The 19,681-nt window shown below is 44.3% G+C and overlaps 6 protein-coding genes across 6 annotated transcripts; 4 read left to right on the forward strand and 2 right to left on the reverse strand.

The window, feature by feature from the left end:
• BGW36DRAFT_343827 (shikimate) lies at nucleotides 1–923 on the reverse strand (the record flags this gene model as incomplete). Its single annotated transcript, XM_046213160.1, has 1 exon — nucleotides 1–923. The coding sequence occupies one exon, from the start codon at nucleotides 921–923 to the stop codon at nucleotides 6–8; it is 918 nt and encodes a 305-aa protein (XP_046071683.1). The 3' UTR covers nucleotides 1–5.
• A 1,011-nt stretch (nucleotides 924–1,934) lies between these two features.
• BGW36DRAFT_381562 (glycoside hydrolase superfamily) lies at nucleotides 1,935–3,860 on the forward strand. The gene has a single exon (XM_046216445.1). It carries the CDS (start codon nucleotides 2,060–2,062, stop codon nucleotides 3,437–3,439), a length of 1,380 nt encoding a protein of 459 aa, XP_046071684.1. The 5' UTR covers nucleotides 1,935–2,059; the 3' UTR covers nucleotides 3,440–3,860.
• Nucleotides 3,861–3,981: 121 nt separating this feature from the next.
• Nucleotides 3,982–5,701, reverse strand: BGW36DRAFT_343834 (CRAL-TRIO domain-containing protein; the record flags this gene model as incomplete). Its single annotated transcript, XM_046213161.1, has 4 exons — nucleotides 3,982–4,479; nucleotides 4,547–4,646; nucleotides 4,704–4,745; nucleotides 4,802–5,701. The coding sequence occupies 4 exons, from the start codon at nucleotides 5,699–5,701 to the stop codon at nucleotides 4,037–4,039; spliced, it is 1,485 nt and encodes a 494-aa protein (XP_046071685.1). The 3' UTR covers nucleotides 3,982–4,036.
• Nucleotides 5,702–10,444: 4,743 nt separating this feature from the next.
• BGW36DRAFT_381567 (P-loop containing nucleoside triphosphate hydrolase protein) lies at nucleotides 10,445–12,032 on the forward strand. The gene is made up of 4 exons (XM_046216446.1): nucleotides 10,445–10,932; nucleotides 10,989–11,161; nucleotides 11,213–11,316; nucleotides 11,387–12,032. The coding sequence occupies exons 1-4, from the start codon at nucleotides 10,788–10,790 to the stop codon at nucleotides 11,823–11,825; spliced, it is 861 nt and encodes a 286-aa protein (XP_046071686.1). The 5' UTR covers nucleotides 10,445–10,787; the 3' UTR covers nucleotides 11,826–12,032.
• A 1,623-nt stretch (nucleotides 12,033–13,655) lies between these two features.
• Nucleotides 13,656–15,860, forward strand: BGW36DRAFT_428742 (ASST-domain-containing protein; the record flags this gene model as incomplete). Its single annotated transcript, XM_046220595.1, has 4 exons — nucleotides 13,656–13,769; nucleotides 13,836–13,964; nucleotides 14,020–15,505; nucleotides 15,580–15,860. The coding sequence occupies 4 exons, from the start codon at nucleotides 13,656–13,658 to the stop codon at nucleotides 15,858–15,860; spliced, it is 2,010 nt and encodes a 669-aa protein (XP_046071687.1).
• A 467-nt stretch (nucleotides 15,861–16,327) lies between these two features.
• On the forward strand, nucleotides 16,328–18,689 carry BGW36DRAFT_462544 (putative MFS transporter). Its single transcript, XM_046222174.1, has 4 exons — nucleotides 16,328–17,320; nucleotides 17,384–17,565; nucleotides 17,633–17,919; nucleotides 17,973–18,689. The coding sequence occupies exons 1-4, from the start codon at nucleotides 16,726–16,728 to the stop codon at nucleotides 18,634–18,636; spliced, it is 1,728 nt and encodes a 575-aa protein (XP_046071688.1). The 5' UTR covers nucleotides 16,328–16,725; the 3' UTR covers nucleotides 18,637–18,689.
• Nucleotides 18,690–19,681: the final 992 nt, after the last annotated feature.

The following is a 19,681-nucleotide window of genomic DNA, read 5'->3' on the forward strand; positions in this document are numbered from 1 at the left end:
CTAGATTAAAAATTGATGGCACGACTATTCTCAGCAGCCTTCTGTAACACTTTCCAGGCTTCCTCTAAGGAAATCTTGTTGGCTATATCCTCTCCACACCATAATCGGTATTGCTCTTGCACCTGGCGGCCCACCACCATAATGCCTTCTATCACATGCCAGTTGTATTGATCACCCATCTGGATAAGACGTGTCCTTCGTGGTTTATAGCAGAGGTCCAGTAAGACCCCCTTCTGGGTTGTGGTCTGGAGGAAATAGGTGAGTATCTCCCAGCCCTCTAGCTCTTCTGCGCTTTGGGGTTTGAAGTCTGGGACACAGCCGACGATATAAAATGGACTTAGCGCCTGAGAAACATCCCTTGCCATCGTGAGGGTATCAAGATGCACGAGCGACAGATTGGGCCCATAAGACTTGGTGTCAAGCAGTAGTGCATCCACTTCCCCCTTGTCGCGGTTCACAACGTATATCGGATTGCAATTCAAGCGTTCATGCAAGGCGTAGATAGCAGCGCGGGCCGCACCCCCAGCGCCAACGATAAGGGCTGGTTTGCCCTTACCATTGCTAGACGCCGTGGCTAAACAGGCCTCAACCCCACACCAGTCAGTATTAGAACCCAGCAACGAGCCATCGACAGCCCGGTAGACGTTGTTGCACGCCCCGATTTTGACGCAGTACTCATCCAGCCCGTCGAGATGCTCCATAATTGCGGTTTTGTAGGGCATAGTGATCACACCCCCAGCAAAGGTGGGTTCCCTGAACAGGCGGATGGCGTCCTCGACCCTTGCGCATTCCTCCACCTTAAACTTCCATCCCAAATCGAGCGAGTAGGAGACGAAATCATGCAGCGGGGGAGACAAAGAGTGACCGAGCCCGATGCCAACAAAGTATGTGAAGGTGCGAGGATCGCCGTCACGGCCTGACATGGTGGTCATTCGTACAGCGAGCTATATAATAATACATGTAGCCTATACATATGTTGTTGATTGCTAGTATGAATCTATCCCATAGCCAGTCACTCTTTCTTCCAAGCCACTGTTAATTACCAACTCTCCACGCGATTGGACTTTTGTCCCAAGCACGCGGGTAAGCTGTCACATCGCCGGCTTTTCACTTATCCGACAACCGGCACATAGCGTTACAGACCGACTAGTTTACCCCAAGTGGCTAGACCATGACAGCTCGAGACCTCCTCTCCAGTACCAAATGATATTATTTCCCTGGCCGTCGACGGTGCAATGTCCGAGTTCCAATCCACATGTCTTTATGGCCCATATCAGATCCCAATCCTAGTGCTATCCCATGGTGGCCCGAGAAGTTCAATGCACCAGATTTTGCGGTACCTACATGTTTCCATTCTTATTCATCTGTTTTCACTCTAGCACGAGTTTATAGCCCCCAAAGTCTTGGCTGCAGCTGAGGCTGCAGCCAAAATGTACAGATGTGCCTACGCTACGTGTTGATAACGTGACTGTAGGGCAAAATTCTGCCTTGTCAGCCAAGATCTGAGCAGCTTCGTTAATGGGATTTGGCGTTGGTGTTTCCTCGATGATTTTACTAGCATTCACGCCTAGGCACGTCTGTATTTCCTCATACTATTTCAAGTGTAACCTGTACTATAGTGGGCCTTTTAAGGCAGGGCGACAGCGGACTGCTACCATAGCCTTCGTTCATATGCGTAGACTCATCGGTGCCTATCTTTGCACCTCAACCTAGCCAATGCTCGAATTACATAAGAGTGTTAGGATCGAAAATACCGCATAGTTTGACTGTGGATAAAATAACTCTTCCATGATAGACAAGGCGAAGGTTGATGTGGAATAAGCGAAGACACGTGAACTAATCGGAATGGCCGGATAAATCAGCATGATACACCACCGCTGCCAGTCTTGCACAACCAAGCTACTAAATTTCTATCTTATGAGAGAACAAGCGGTCGCACGACAAAGGACACATTTGAATTGTCTTTCCTGCAAAATACAACACGGTGGAATAGCTAAACTCAGACATAACCTATGCTAGTGAATGTTATACAGCCAAGATATCTTAGCATGAAGTCGCCATGTCTGGACTATCTTGCTTGATTCGTCGGTGTATAGTCATCGCTACTTCAACCATACTACTGATGGTGTTTCTACTACAAATCGATTATTTGAAGCTTATCGAATCACTGCCTCATCAAACGCCTGCTGTAGATCCACGTTGCGATGGCCAACAACATCCGCTATCTTCGCAGGCTTTGCTGTATCCAGGCTGTAAGAACAACGACCGCCTTGGATCAATCCCATCCACCCCCGCATTGTTTAACTACACGTTACCTCTTCGAACTCGTGGACGAGATATTGTGGATGCGCGGGGTCAGCGGGTCAAGCTCGCCTCGATCAATTGGTATGGGGCTAGTGACGTGGGCTACATCCCTGCTGGATTGGACGCCCAACACCGAGACGATATTGCGAAGTTAATCCGCAGTCTGGGTTTCAACAGTGTGCGACTACCCTATGCGGATGAGATTGTGCGAGATAACCCGTGGATTCCAGCAGAGAAACTAAGCGCTAACCGAGACTTGGTGCGGCCGGATGGGAGACATTCAGAGGAAGGAGAAGGGGCACTTGCTCGCGATGTGTTTACTGCCGTGGTGCAAAGTCTCACAGATGCGGGTATTATGGTAATTGTTAACAATCATATCACGCAGGCCACCTGGTGTTGTGGCGCCAACCCTTGTGATGCGGTCTGGAATAACGACTGGTTTGGAGGATCGTTATTTTGTAGAGTGAGTCAGACAGAGCAACAGTGGATCTCCAACTGGGAGACCACAATGCATCCTTTAATATCCAACCCGGGTGTCATTGGCGTTGATCTACGTAATGAGCCCCGGGGTCTGTGGGGAACGTTGAGCTGGGACGACTGGGCTGGAGCAGCAGAAACAGCGGCTCACCGGTTACTTACTCTGAACCCCGACTGGCTCATCGTGGTTGAGGGCATCTCATCTGCCAACGACCTCTCCGGCGTGCGCACACGACCAATTGAGCTTCCTCCGGGGTATGCCGATCGTGTGGTATACTCGGCTCATGTGTACAGCTGGTCTGGCTGGGGCGCGTTAAGACCATATTCGGGACGCACATATAGTGACTTTGCGACGAGTATGCGAAAGAACTGGGCCTTCATCATCGAAGAGAACCTAGCACCTGTGTGGATTGGAGAGTTTGGAACGGCCGACCATCCCAACAGTGGAGATCGCAACTACTGGAATAATCTCATCTCGTTTCTCGGCGATATAGATGTCAGCTGGGGCTATTGGGCGCTAAATCCTCGAAAGCCAGCCGGTTGGGAATGGGAAGGATACGGTCTGGTAGGCGATGGATGGGATGAAGACTCGGTCCGGCGGGACTATCGGTTGAATGACTTGTACCATCTTGGTTTGAGGCCCGAGCTGGCAAGCTGAGATACCACGGCGCTGAGACAACCAGATGGAGGCCCATCTCTCTGCTCATTCGTTTTCCCCCCCCAACGGCCTCTTGACGCAAGAGTCCGCAGAGGCCAGGCAAATGGTTCAAACGAACAACCACGCGTTGAGGCTCGAATGTTCTGGTGCCTATGGAGAGAAGCGGAGTCGGCATGGAAGAGTGAGGTCTTTGTTTACCATGAGGAGCAGGAGCAGGGTTGATATTCGCAACTGGTTGCTGCGAGGCAATCAAAAGATGTTTGTATATGTTTGCCTCTCTACAGCCGGCCAATCACGACGTCCCATCCGCACCACGCGCCCCTAGGCACACGTGATCACCACTGTGCCCTACTAACTGCATTGAGTGCTTCTCCAACTATTCATTATTGTCTTTATGCTTAGGGCTAGTATTAGGGTCAGGGCTAGGTTCTGCGCATCTGGTGAGGTTTCCATGAATATCACAATGTACAAGAATCTGTCCTGTAATTGTGCTACTCTAGAAGGGGCGGCGTCAGTATTTCTATGTATAATGTCTATTGTCTAGATAGAGTGTATGCAATAGTAGACTCGATTATAGACTTTCCCTTCAAAATCTCTTCAATCTGCACCATCCAAAGATATCGCCCGCTCTCTATCCATTTGATTTCGAGCGCGAATATAGGGGTCAAGTTTCCAGTGACTTTGCCGAAACTGTCTAATTAGATCTTGTCGCCGCTCCACCACTTCAGGTGCTTTAGTGTCATCTACTTCGCCATAAGCAACACTGGTTAGTCTAATCCACTCTACGGTCTTCAAGATAAAATCTAGGGCAATCGTCATTCTCTCACTCATGAGCTCATCCCTGGTCGAAGTATCATTCATCAGGTTGTTCTCGCTAGGGGCTGGCTCAATGTAACGGTACGTCCATTCGTCAGTGCCGCCAAGTTCTTTGCAAATGTTCTCGGGGGCGATGAACTTTGAAAGTTCATCTAGATTTTTGGTGAAATGCACTTTCGAAGCGACAACAGGGTCCATCAATGGACGGATGAGTTTCCACACTCCTATGTAAAAAATTCTGTTGAGCCAAGAGTGATGTGGTATAGAATGGAAAAATATCATCCCACCTACCGGAGAAGATCCACGGTGCATTGTGAATTAGCAAACGTCCCAGGCATTCTGGATAGTTGCTTTCGAAGCACTGGATAATAAATTTGACAGGCGGGAATTCCTAAAGAGAAATCGTGCTTAGTAAAACGTCCAATATATAAATGTTCGTGGTATTTACCATATTCGAAAGAGTGAACCCAGTCATATCAAACAATATGGTCTATACAGCTGTTAGCTACTGGTATATTTTAATTGTACCAAACGAACTAGACTTACACCTGTTTCCACAGGTGGCTCCAGTAACAACCGTGTCATTTCAATAATATGAAGAATATACCGTTCTAATGCTTCTTCACTTTGTGCCCCTGGCTTATGTATGCGTACCGTAACAACGATTATAGGACGACCATCTCTATCAGCACCATGTAGATATGATTTACCCATTCTCAATTGAGACAGAAAATCCTTCCCTTTCTTTTCTTCTGCCTTGTCTTTCTCATTTTGACTTTCTTTCAGGGCATGTAGTTCACCATTTGGCATGATGTCTTCATCGACATTACTTTCAACACGCCAGATATAGTTGGACAACATCATCGAAAAGGCCTTGTGGACATCCCACTTGCGTGCACGTAGAAATCGGAGCAAGACTGCATCAGGACTATCTTGCTTCACCATGTTTAGCAACGACCAAGCCATTTCTCGTGGCGTCATGCTAGACAATATTCGTTCCATTGATTTCACTTGCAACTCATTGAGATCTGTCTGTCGCAGCCGGCTAATCAAGGATGATATATTTTCTTTAGAAACTTTTTGGTTTGATATAGTCTGTACCTTTTGACCGTTCGCTTTCTGTCCATTTATTCCGGAACCCGATTCTAGAGCTCCGTTAGGGTTGCCTTCAGCCTCTGAGGGTCGTGTGGTTTTCCCGTCACCATCTTGCATTGTAGATCCATTTTTATTGGTGGCAGATTGGAATGCTGCTATTACTGCAGTTGGCGTGGGATCTCGAATTTCATGCAGAATTTTGAAGACAGCGGCAGGTGAGGTTTTCTCCGGTGGTAAATCGACCCCATAGATAGAAGACAGGAAAGTCAGTGTAGGCGAGAGGAGAAACCCCCAAAGCTCTCGTAGCTTCTCCTCCTGCTCTTCCGATAGATCATCTACATATCCTGACATTTTTTTTTCAAAATAATATCTTTGGTTGGGATACGTTAGGTACGTGGTGAAATGAAATTCGAGAACGTCAAAATTTAATCTCAAAACGGAACCATCTCTCTCATGGGTGCGAAAGCTAATTTAAAACTAAATATTCCTGTCGATTGGGACACGTTCGTCTACTTCTCATCGTAAGCGAACAAACTAATACCCCGACCTCGGTTCATTGCCGGGGTGGAGAAAGCATATGAAAAATCAACCCCGGATTGCATACCCCGCATTGAGTTGAACCTTTTCCCCTGAAACCATCTGCCGTTAGGGCAGACCCAAACCACATGAACAAAAAGATCAAACAGTCTATAGTCTACATGAGTAGATCACGCCCTAGAAGAACCTTATAAGTGTTATTCTCTTGCAGATAAAAACAGTCACTTTGAATGTAGTTGTTTTCTTTTCTCCCCTGGATAGGTTAAGGAAATATAGAAAGTCGTTCTCTGGCCACGTTACTTTCTATTAAGTACCGAAGTTTGGGAATTAGACAAATCTTAAAAGACTATGGAAATAAACGCCCAGCCTTGTTATCTCTTTCCAGTAAATTCAAAACTCTTCGACAGCCACAGATTTTAGGTGTCAATCCCTTACCTTCTTTTTAGGCAATATTTAATGGATATCAAAATATGAATCAATCACAAATGATTCATCCATCTGGTGAGACTCGATAGAGAATCAAAAATCAGCGAAGTTTATAAAAACATTGTCAATAGTTGCCAGCGAAAACTCCATTACAACTAAGGCCATTGAAGATAGGCTGATAGATATAGACTAGAACATTAGCGAGAATATACTTCCTTCTCTATTTTCCGGGTACAAAGAACATCATTAAGTACAGAACTCGGTAATCCAGCAGTCAAGGTAATATTACGATTATTCATGTTGGCATTCTATTAAAATATTCTTTATGAATCGTTGGAAAATCAGTAGAAGTGCGTGCCCATTCCCTTGAACAAATCTAAGGAAACTGATGTTCAATATCACTTCTCGGTGCCTTTTCGGACGGTATGCCATATGATGAGACTATTTCACTGTTCTATTTTAACATACACTTACTAGACCGATCGATCTTTCATGTTCCTTTAAAACCATCAATGACTTAATTATATGTCAATCGATACTTAAAGGTTTTCTTCCTCTATTAGAAATGCTTCAATTCCAGGAAGCTCTTAATATTCAACAAACTACCTTTTTAGACAATGTTGTACGTCATTCCCATGCTACTGCTTCTAGAACCTTGATATGTTGTGTACCTAACCTATGCGGTTGTCGACTGTAGAAGCCAACCACCATAGGTCTTACTGAAACGGCACACCTCGTGTACTCATTGAAGAGACATTGAAATAGTAACACATAATTGGCAACCGAATATTGACAGTATAGCTACGTTTCGCTTAATAGAATGGCTGCTATCAGAGCATGTCACACCCTAAAGGGCTTTGCTTCCTATCCTTTACAGTTTTGAATTCAAAAAGTACCACTAAAGGGGATCATTGTGATTTGATACAATCTGTATATTGCCCTACATCAAAAGAGGCTTATGAACCATACTTAAATATGGGACCAAATGAGGTGTAAGAAAGCTTTTACCTGAAGCGCCTCCAAAAATATGGGGCCTAAATGTCATCATAATAAGGCTCTACAAAGTTTAATTGGAGAGAATAGTGGGTGAAGATCAAGTGTTCATTACAGGGGTGGCAATAGAGGTAATAAACTCTTCGTACTCAAAACACAAAAACATTGTTTAGTGGTTTTCAGCTAGTTATTGGCGCGCAACTGGCTTTCTGGGCAGAAATAATGCCCAGTTGATTTGACAAACCATTTAATGCAGGCCCGATCCCTGTAATATTCTCCTTATCAAACAATCTAAAGTGATAATTGGGTCTGTTAAAGATAGCGGGCCTATTGATCGCATTAATTAAAATCTAGAGTCACATGGAAAACTCAAAATAATTGTATATTTGGAAAATATTTCGGCAGGCAGAGTATATTAACGACAACTAAGACGGTCCAAAACAATTGCTACTAAAATACACAAGATGGGACCCTGGATGGAGTATATAGGCACAGTCAGAACTACATCGACTTCGTCATCTTTCACCACCAAATCTGGGACTAGAAGTCATCTGACTATTCAACCCATATTAGAGCCGTTATCTCTAATAGCCAATGGAGTAGTTATAAATTACATAGTACTGTATGATAATCTACAGATTTCTACACAATTTCTATATTAAGGAGCAAACGTGCTGAATAAGACAGTGAATGAGAAATGTAGACCCTATAGTGTTATGAGCGTGTTCATCAATCTAACCATCATGAACAATCTTAAATACTTAAAGATAAATTATCCTATAATTGACGTGTGAAGCATGCTTCGATTGTTATACCGTAAGAAGTAGTATCGAACCAACATTCTAGTTTAGATCTGTGCCTCCATTAAGATACTAGCATCAAATTGGATATTTACCAACGTTTAACAGAATGTCAATTCTCTAAAGAATGCTCGAGGTCTCCCTCTTAGTACCTTTGATCATAACATTCAGTACCTTACCACTATACATGTATGCAACCTTTGAACATTCATGCCATAACAGATATTTGCGAATATCACTACATATACCTACACCACTCCGCTTCTTAGTAAATAAAACCACTTTATTTTTTCAGACTGAATAAAACAAATTTTAAACATGCTCTATGGTATACAGATACTAGAAATGCTCAACCTGATCAGTTGATGGCGACTCCGCATACAAATTTTATATAAACGACAAAGTATCAATTTCATCAGCTTTCCTTGATGTCTCGACTAGAAGAATAAAAATAAAACGAAAAAGAAGCCATACGCGAATATGCAGGAGTGTATTATTATTCTAACGTGTTTTTAGAGGATAAAATTGGACCTTTTTACTCCTTAATAGAGATGCCAGCGACCTCGGAGTGACCCTTTCCGTTACACATACTTATATCAATCGAGATTTAAATATGCTCATGCACATGCGATATATGTAAATGATTTCTCATTACTATTACGAGCTCAATCTATATAAAGGTCATTTAGAACTAGTTCCTAACGATAGACGACGAAAGAAGTCAATACTGTCTATGCATGACGAATAGAATACATATAGCAATAGACGTAATCATGAAAAGACGAATATAATAGAACCAATGGGTATCTTTCGTAGAAGAGCCTTTCAAAGTTGCAAATCTAACACTGTCAATTCCAGGTTTAATACAAGCATGAATCCAACTAAAATTCACATATATGATGGTCATGCAGGTCTTAAATTGTATAATTTCACTCGGTATTTCCTATAACTTGCCATATCCCCGCCTATCCGAAAATTATTTAAGCCAAAGACATCGGAAAAAAAGTTCAACGAACAAATCCTGATCAGTAACTAGGAGAAACAATATTTAAGTAATTAGACTGATAATGAAAGGCTTATTCCCATTCCAAATTTATAATACCACAATACATCCACTCTCTGATATGTTCAGTAACCTGAGAATAGCACATATTTAACATGTTCGATAAAATATAAGTCAAACCATAAAGTTCTTTCTAGTTTTGCCAGTGCTAGAAAGCCAAGTCTCGTGCGAACTTTCCACCTTATCAGGTCCTATAAATGCAAAGGCGAATTTCAGCAGAGAATTATATAATGCCATATACAATTCGAATGCTTCGGGTATTGCCGAATCCTCTTTTGCTCACTTCAAATGCCCAAAACTTTGTATCGCACGACATCCCTTTGCCATTGATTCTCCACGCAGAATATTTCCGATTTGTTAACACCCAAACAAGTGCAAAATAGAAAATACTTTTTCCACATGCGCATTTCCCCGATCAGTCGGAAGTAGTCGAAGCTTAAACAACTCATAGATTACGTGGCTACTGGCTGCTATGGTAAAGGTAAAAGGAACAAAGTGGGGGGCAAAATGGCCTAGTCCACGTGTCAGAGTCCAGATGGTGGGGTTTGCTATTTCATAGTATATATGAATGACATTGAAATTCGGCTGAGTTCCATCCACAGAAGAAGGAGAATTTTCTTGGGAGTTACACGATGACAGTGATTTGCATTCTCTAAAAAGGAGAGCACTGGATATTACAGTATGCTAATTGTCCGCAAGTCATCGACAACTCAATTTTTGCTCCATTTTTCTGTACCAGGCGTTTCACTGCGCCACTGGCGCTAATTAGGCGCACTGTTCGCATGAAAACGCAGGAATAGATAGCCATCTAGAAAGCCGGTGCAGGTTGTTAGAATCAAGGAGTACCATGAAACTATGACCCTTGTAAGAAGTAAAAAGGGATAATCACACAGACACGATTCCGTGTGTATCTGTTATCAATTGTCCGAAAGTGAGTTACTGACAGGGCCTTTTCCTGAACCAATGCGGAGCACTGCGTCGCATCTATATACGACCTTACGTACTCGATCGTAATTAGGTACTATCGGTGATCTGCTTTTTTTTGGCCATGGCCCACCCAGAGTATCGGCAGGTTATGTAACGACAGGCAGATGGGGCGAACACACCTTACCCAGAAGCTTGAAACGGCACTGGTAAAACCGGCCGGCTGGGCGCGTCAGCGTGTGATGTTATCTCCATTCTGGCTGCTCCCGCCCCAGCCAAATTACGATTCAGGTGGAAATTGGGGCGTCAGTGGTGACAATCACCACCCTGCAGGGATTAGGGATCGCCATTACTCAGTCAGTAGCGTTAGTAGTGCTCCTAACTCCAAGTCGAAGCCACTCCGGCTAGGTTCTTTTTAGAGGTGCTTTACCTGGCCGAGTCCTAAAAGTATTAATCGTATCACCTCTCTCCTGCATTCAGTTTCGCTTCCGTCAACTCTCTCAGATTCGAGCTCTCCCAACCGGTTATCCTTGACCTCGGCTGTGGGGTTCCTCTCTAATTCAGTTTTAATAAATATATTATTGAAGTCATTCGTTAGCATCATAGCTTTGATTTTATCGACGCTCGCTTTGGACCTAAACATTGAACTCTTGAGTTGAGGCGCTTCTCTTTTCCACCGACTCCTGACCTCGCAATGGCTCTAATACGTTCAAATGCATTGCCACCAAAGCCATGGACCGATATTTTCACAGATGACACCTGCATCGATCGACGAAAGTCTCAGCGAACAGTACCCATGAAGGTGCTGGCCCTTGGCGTAGGTAGAACGGGAACTGCATGTGGGCAACAGATTGACCATAGTAACGCGAAAAGTCTTGCTAATGTGATCTAAAAGCGTTACGTGTTGCTCTTGAACGGCTAGGATACCTTAGGTGTTACCATATGATGTGTGCCAGCGTCGAAAATCCCCCAGACTGCTTGATGTGGCACGATGCACTTGCTGCCAAGTATGATGGAGTGGGAGAATTTGGCCGTGAACAATGGGACCAACTTTTGGGTGACTGTCAAGTATGAGGATTTTCTGACTTACTGTGCCATGAGGGCTAATATTCGGTGTAGGCCGTGTGCGACTGGCCTGCCTGTGCCTTTGCAAAAGAACTCATCGAAGCTTATCCCAATGCTAAAGTGATTCTGACCACACGCGACGTCGATTCGTGGCACGCGTATGTGATTTCTATATTTTCATCATTGACTAGCTGCATGAAAATCAAACCCCTGACGTTTGAATTCTAGGTCGGTTATGAAAACTGTTCACTGGCGCGCTACAGATCCCGAGCATCGCCTGGTGTCTCACTTCAGTTGGGCTGCCAGCATGTATTATCCCATGCTGAACAAATTCTTCGCCACTTTCTTTCGTGGCGACTTCCCCAACCAGGGCAAGCAGGTCTATTTGGATCACGTGGATGAAGTACGGCACTTGGTGCCCCCTGAGCGGCTTTTGGAATACAAAATCAGTGACGGCTGGGGCCCGCTTTGTGAATTCTTAGGTGAGGAGGTGCCAGATGCGCAATTTCCTTGCGGAAATGATATGGCACATTTCAAGAAGCGATGCAGCACTCGTAATCGCCGACAGATGATGAATGCTGCTTTGAAGGCATGTACAGTTGGAGGTGCAGTTTTATTGACCGGGCTGGCCGCAACCATGGCCTTTGGGCGATTCTCTACACGTTGAATGAAGATGGACGGTTGTTGCTTTCTCGATTTTGTCCAAGGACGTGCGCTGGCGCCATTGTTCTGGACATCTTTCTACTTGACCCTCACGAGAGCTCGTAATCAAACTATAGCTGTTCTTGAATATTGTCTATGGTTAATTCTCCTATTAGTATCATTCGATCATGTGTATAAAACTACAATACGAAACTTGCGTGCAATAGATAACATACAATAGATTTATATACATTATTTACATACAATACTCCGTAGATTTACATCAATAGATCCTGGAAGAGCCAATGATCGCCCTGTGGGAATCGCCAAGGCCGCGGAACTCTTGGCATGCAATGTCAATGCGGGCCGGCCGCCAATCGGGGCCCGCAGCCTGCGCAATGGCCCCCATACGCCGCGTCTGCCACCAAACAATATATTATAATGCTCCGTGATTAGTAGGAAGGCTAGTATCAGCTTCCATAAAGCTGCCCTAGCAATCCTGACCTGTTGACATTTCCAACTCGTCGCTAGCAATATGCATCTACGCCGTGAACATGCATCAGTTGGGTGCGGCTGTTTGTGTCCAACCATTCCGTCAATTCTTACTCTTATTCTTATTGTTATTGTATTGTTATTGTTACTGTTATTTTAATTGTTATGATTATAAGAGGAGAACTCGGCGACCCGGATGTCGGATGCTTATCTCCCCACCGACAACCGCCGTCCAAAGATGCAAATGTTCTTCCCTAGTGGACCTCGGCTGCCGACATCCACATCTCTTGCGTGGACTCGGGGCTTGGCATGACGCGGCGTTGCTAGTAGATGGAATGATTGGTACGCTCTTGGCGAACTAAGGACCAAGTTACAACGACGGGGTAAGCATTGCATTGAGCCTGACTCTTGAGCATCGCCCAGGGATGATGGATAATCCGATCAGTGCTGTCTAGCAGGAGTTGTATGTAACCATCCTTCCAGAGACAGCAGCAGTTTATGGTGTTGAATAATGCCAGCTATCCACCAAACCCTTGTTAACAAAGTAACGATGTCCCATGTCATTATCTTGCCCGAAGTCGTATTTTTAATAGTGGCAATCTGGCATCAACCACAGCGTGAATCGCCGCCCCACATGTACAGCCTCGCTATTTCTTCCGTGTTATCTCCCCTGGCCATGCATCTGTGCAAGGACGGTAAAGATACCCCGTACTCCGTAATACCATTTTTAAACGTGGTTGCCACACGTCCTTCATGGACATTTGCGGTGTCGCCTTCCTCGAGACCTGAGTGATCGACAGGATGGAATTTCAATAATGGGTTTCGCTTTTCATTAATCTAATACGGATAGCAATAGTACCACCGTACAATCCACTTAGTGTACTCTTCAGTGTCTTGCGCGGTGCGTCCCCGCTCGCTCCCTGGGATGGATGATGGCTAACTTTAGCTACTCCGTACGGTGTGGTGCTTCCATACCGTACCACTCCTAGCACCATTGGGCATGTGCTTCAAAGCCTAAGCCTTGAAACCACATTCCGTAGCCGCGTAGCCTGAAATAGATAATGGGACTAGAAAGGTCCTTGGGGGCCAGCTGTTGCATCCCCACTTGCTTCTGGTTGTTAGACTCGTTTCATCCTTGCTACTTAGCGGCTGGATTGTCTACTTTGCAGCGAGAATAATAATCTCGAGAACAACGCCCCTCATTGCCACACCGATCAACTAAGGCAATTTATACATATACTTATTGATTATCAAATGACCTTCATTCTATTCCTTGTCTTTCGTTGAATGTCTTTCTGAGGGCAGCTACCTTGTTTCTCCCTTGTTTTTGATGATATAGTCGATAGTGAATTTGCGACAAGCCATGATCATCCAAGCATTCCCTTCTTTTACGTTTTCATCCTCGATTTTCTTGTTATGTTTGTTCCAATTTATTTTTCACGGCGTGGCCGGGGTTCCAACCAGGACGTTTAAATCGGTGAGTGATGCAATGAAAGATGGTTGTTTCCAAAGTCACATTATTAAATGTACTTGGTATATGCAGAGGCCGGACCTTAACCCACCTATATTTGTCGTTCAACATAGCACCCCAACTGAACTGAGCCCCGGATATTTTTTCGTTACTCCTTCTGACGGCGAAAACCCTGGTCCTCATATTTTTGATAACTATGGAGTGAGTGCTCTCTATCGGGGTCCCAGTTATCGTTCTATAAGTTGACTAGGAATAGAATCTCGTTTGGACTGGTTGGGGCAATTCGGGACCAGGTATTTCGCACGGGATGCACGTATGCCCTCACGAAGGCAAGGATCATTTGTGCTTTTTCCAAGGTGCCCAAGCAAAAGGATATGCCCGTGGACATGGCCTTATTCTCGATAACCACTACCGTATCGTACGATCTGTCCAACCTGGCGGTGGGATGTCATCAAGCGATATGCATGAATTCAAACCAATTGGCGATGGCAAAACTGCGCTGATGACGGTCTACCAGCAGCGCCAATTTGATATGAGTACCTGGAATATCAAAGCCGGCATGGGCTGGGTAATGGAAAGCATATTCCAGGAGGTTGATGTTGAGACGAGTGAAGAGCTATTTGAATGGAGGTCTCTCGATCATGTTGACCCATCAGCCACTTACACATGGCCAGACCACACAGACACCTCTGGAAATGGTTTGGAAGCACATTCGTCGTGGGACTACTTTCATATAAACTCCATCGACAAGAATGCGGACGGTGATTACTTGATCTCCTCTCGCCATACTTGCGCTGTCTACAAGGTCTCTGGCAAGGATGGATCGGTCATTTGGCGGCTACACGGAGCTAATCCCTCGTTTCGAAATATAAACTTTAGTTTTTCACAACAACATGATGCCCGATGGTTGTCAGAGAATTCGACGCATACATTGCTATCGCTTTACAACAATGGATACAATGGCTTTAACCAAACCCATGTGTACTCGTCTAGTATGGTTATCCTGATCGATCATCGAGATATGACTGCGACGATGATTAAAGAATATGCCCCTTACGCCAACAATGTGATTGCTTCAAGTCAAGGGAACACACAGGTGCTTAAAAACAAGCACGTTGTCACCGGCTGGGGGAATACTGGATATGTGTCCGAACATAATGAAAATGGAGATTTAATATTCTGGGCCTTGATAGGAAACGGGGAGACGATGAACTATAGGGCCCAGAAATTCGAATGGGAGGGCTATCCGAGTGATAGTCCCGCAATGTGGACATATTCGAAGTCCGATAACGATGAGTCACCAATGACATTCTACATTAGTTGGAACGGAGCTACTCAAATCAAAACCTGGCGCTTTTACGGTGCACAGAATAGAACTGGACCTTACACCCTACTGTCTGAAGTGTCTAAAAGAGGATTCGAGACTTCATATACCCACGGTGCCTTTTATCCCTGGACCTATGCTGAGGCCGTTGATGAGAAGGGAAACGTCTTGGGGTTATCGTCTGATAAGTTCACCTTTGTTCCCTCTCCTGGTCTTCGTGACTTTTGCACGGATCAACTGTGTGAAAATACCAATCAATATGGGCTACCTGGTGAGGAGGGCGCTCAACCAATTGTTCCTCCAATGGGTATCAAAACAGTCCCTTGGGCTCTAGACGAGGATGTAGTTAACAGGACAATTCTGTCACCTGGACATCAGACACTTGGCAACAAACAGACTGGCTACAAATTCACACGCGGTACGTATATGCCCCGGAGTCTAGCATAACCTTTACACGCTTTGCCCAGTTGCAATATCTGACTTACTCCTTAGGCCAACTTGCTTGGGGAATTGCCCTACTTGGAGTGGTAATAGCGATTGTTACTGTTCTTAACTGGATATACTTTCGCCGACCCCATCGCCCACAAGAAAAGTTCAACCGTCTGAAAGAGCGAAATTCCACAGAGGAGCTAAACAATCTCCATGTAAAGCCTCAATTCTCATCTTTACCTTCATCGTGGTGGAACCCCCGACGATGGATGCGTAACGAGGAGGTGTCGCACAAGTACTCTTCATTGTCTGGGCAAGATCAGCAAGATGACATCGAGAAATGAAGTAAGAGCGTTTACGCATTTAAAAAAACCCGATGGTGGTGTACGATAGAATCAACTTAAAGAGCATTTAATGACTATGTAAATATCAATTGATAAGGCTTGACATGAAAGCTTAATTGAGCAACGAATTGCCAGGGCCTGGCTCTTCATTGTTTGACCATAATAAATTATGTAGTTTCGTAAGGTCGTGGCTGCTTTTATGATTTGGATAGGTACATGTGTCATTTAAGACATTACTCATTACGAATACAGAAAAGGAAAATGATGCAAAAGACAAACTGGAACTTCTAAAATATATTACCGCTGTAAAGTATGTTACTATAAATGAAAAATACGCCAAGACCTCCGGCGTCCAGTGCTAAGTCCTTAGCTGACACAATGGAAACTAAACTAGGAGAGACCAACGTGACTATAAACGTGGCTTGCCGCGTCATGACATGATGGTTGAAGGCGAATGCTGTCTGTCTAGCCGCTATAATCTTCTACTCATGAGTTTTGTCGTGTCACCCGGAGGGGCAGACTGTCACATCACATACGGATTCGGTCCCAACTTAGGGCGTGGCCAGTATAATACATTGATCATTGAGTATCGTACACTTCCCTGCGTGATAGCCAAAACTCCCAGCAGCATACACATCAATTGTGGATCTGCACCGCCACCGATTACTATTGATCGGGCGGAATAAATATTTCCTAGTACCATTTTTTTCTAAAATAGTATTAATGGTTACCTGGCTTGTTTAAATACTCCTCTCAACCTTTTCTATCGCCGACGACGACGAGGAAGGAAAAGGAAAAAGGGAAAGAAAGATCAAGTCAATAACAAAGGTCTTGTTCTAGCCATATTATCGTTGACGCAACTCCCATGGAGTGGCAGAGCCATGCGCGCCGGCGCTCTCAACCTGTGCATAATGAAGCAGTGGAACGACAATACCAGGAACTACAACGGAGATGTGAAACAGAGCCTGCAAAACCCCTACCTGTCACATGGATGTCACTGCCTCGTAAAGGCCAGCTTTTGGTATTGTGCCTTTGTCGTGTGTTTGATTTTCTGCAAATTGCTTCGCTCCAAGCCTATATGTTCTATCAGCTGAAGTCATTTGACGAAAGCCTCTCCGATTCCGAAATCTCGACTCAAGCAGGCATTCTTCAGGGCGCGTTCACAGCTGCTCAATTCGCTACAGCCATTCCTTGGGGTAGAGCTGCCGATGCTAAATGGGGCGGTCGGAGATTTGTCCTACTGATTGGTCTGCTAGGAACAGCTGTGTCATGTTTAGGTGTTGCTTTCTCGACTTCATTCATGCAAGCCGTGATTTGGCGCTCTTTTGGAGGTGCGATCAATGGGACTGTGGGGATTATCCGTACCATGATCGCAGAGAATGTCAAGGAAAAGAAATACCATTCTCGTGCTTTCCTAATATTGCCAATCGGTTTCAACATTGCTGCTTTGTTTGGACCAGGCAAGTTTGAACGAGCTCCTTCTTATTCTTGCCACGCTTCTAATCTAGCTTCGAGTTAAACAGTAATGGGTGGTATGCTATCAGACCCTGTGAAAAGTTACCCCAGGCTGTTCGGCCCAAATTCTTTATTTGGGGGAGAGTCTAGTGTTCAGTGGTTAATCAAATATCCCTATGCCCTGCCTATGCTTGCGAATTTCTTTTTCATGTCAGGGTGCGCTTTGCTAGTAGCAATTGGACTTGAAGAGGTATAGGATTTTCTCGTCCCTTGAATGTCCATCTCGAGTAATATTTACTAATTTTTTGTCAATCTAGACACTGGAATCCTGCAAAGGTGAGCCAGGGCTCACTTTCTATATACTCAGGCTTCTTTACCGTGTACTTGGAGTTGTTAGTTCATCTACTCCATCTCGTTACTCTCATATCTCTATCCATCATGATGAAGACGGGCCTCTTCTTGACCCAAGAATAGAGGACCATGACATAGAAGAGAGGGTCAAGAAATCGAGGTCTCCCATAAGCAGGCTACCTTTCCACAGAATCTGGACAAAGAATGTGCTATTCACGCTAGTGGCACAAGCCTTTTTTGACTTCCAAATGGGGTGGGTAAAACCAAAAAGATTATAGCCGAGACAGAAGGCTAATATGCATGCAGCGCCTTTAATAACATATGGTTACTTTTTCTCTCAACACCTCGTTATGATGCAGATAACCCGACTAGTCCTACTCGGAAGCTTCCATTTCTTTTTACCGGCGGTTTGGGAATGCCACCGCAGAGTGTCGGATTTGCTACGTCTATCCTTGGTATCATTGGCATGGCGCTGCAGTTCACTATCTATCCTTCCATAAACGGTCACCTAGGAACTTCCAGAAGCTATCAATATTTTCTTTCGTTATTTCCGATAGCCTACGCTTTTGCACCGTACATCTCTTTAGCACCGTCGTCAACTGCCCCTCCGGCCCAGGCCAGTGGTCCTTGGGTTTGGTTCTCCATCATAATTGTCCTCTTTCTACAGGTTACTGCCCGTACATTTACCCTCCCAACGTCTATAATTCTACTCAACAATTGCTCCCCTCATCCTTCCGTTCTAGGTACCATACACGGTATCGGCCAATCGGTCTCTTCAGCATTTCGAACAATAGGTCCTATATTCTCCGGTGCTTGGTATGGATATGGTCTTGACGTTGGTATCGTGGGGTTTGCCTGGTGGATCGTTGCATTAGTCTCTGTCTTCGGGTGCTTAGCATCAGTATTCGTCTATGAAGGGTCGGGACACGAAATACTTCTTCCTGGTGAGGATGAGGTTGAACTCAAGTGATAGTAATAGCTATAAAGAACTTTCGACATGTTAGTATTAAGAAATAGTCTTTCGGTTTTATTAATAGAATTAAGTAGCTAGGTTAAAACATCATCTCTAATTTATTTTGCTTTTAGCTGTATATATGTAAACAATTAGAGAGCCACTATAGACCTGCAAGCACAAGTATATGGATTGGATCACTGGACACACCTGTCTAACTAAGATATGAGCATGAGAAATTCGACATGATGGAGTTGTGAATGCATGAATGTTTCAGTTTTCATCATTGTTGGAGTTTCTTTTTCCTTTCCACCGGTATTGACAAGGCCCACTACCCCTTAGATCTACAATTTCGGAATCAAATACAGTCAGCAACCATTTTCTCACATAAGTAGAACTTGTGCATCAAAGCGACCATGCAAAATATATGACTTAGACTATTCTATCTATTCCTTTATGGGTCCCTCCCTCCCTTTCATTCTGTTATAATTCGCCTTTTTACCTACAGAGAACTCTTCGATATCCAATTCAGTGCGATTCAATCAGCTATACCAAGTAGATAATGTAACAACTTTTTCCTTGGGACGCATTGAGTTAAGTCTTCATGTTATTTAAATAACGAGAAAAAGACTGGTAAAGCCGACAAGCTGCTAAAAGTAGACATGACTGATGATACTTGATTTTAACATATCGCCTTAACCGATGCTGTACTCCCCTTTGGCTGCTTTTTGGTATCAGACGCCACAATCTGTCTCATTCAGCATATCAGCACTTCTTGGAATCCAGAGACTTGTCCAATATATTTTCCCATGGTCATCAATAGAAAAATGGGGATCAAGTCTAGCTCACTACCCAAAAATGGAGAACATGAGAAATGCACATTGGTTTTCTATGCTGTTACACAATACCACGACGTAGAATGCTTACGTCATGCCAAACTATTGTCTAATGAAGTTAATAAGTTGTGCAGTCTTAGAGCCTTGAGTGCGGTATAACTCAATACCATATGTGTACCAAGTTGTTGTAATTATATGAAACCCGAGACAAGCGATTCTCATCCCAA

This window comes from Talaromyces proteolyticus, assembly GCF_021365285.1.
Source record: "Talaromyces proteolyticus strain PMI_201 chromosome Unknown BGW36scaffold_7, whole genome shotgun sequence".
Lineage (NCBI taxonomy): Eukaryota > Fungi > Ascomycota > Eurotiomycetes > Eurotiales > Trichocomaceae > Talaromyces > Talaromyces proteolyticus.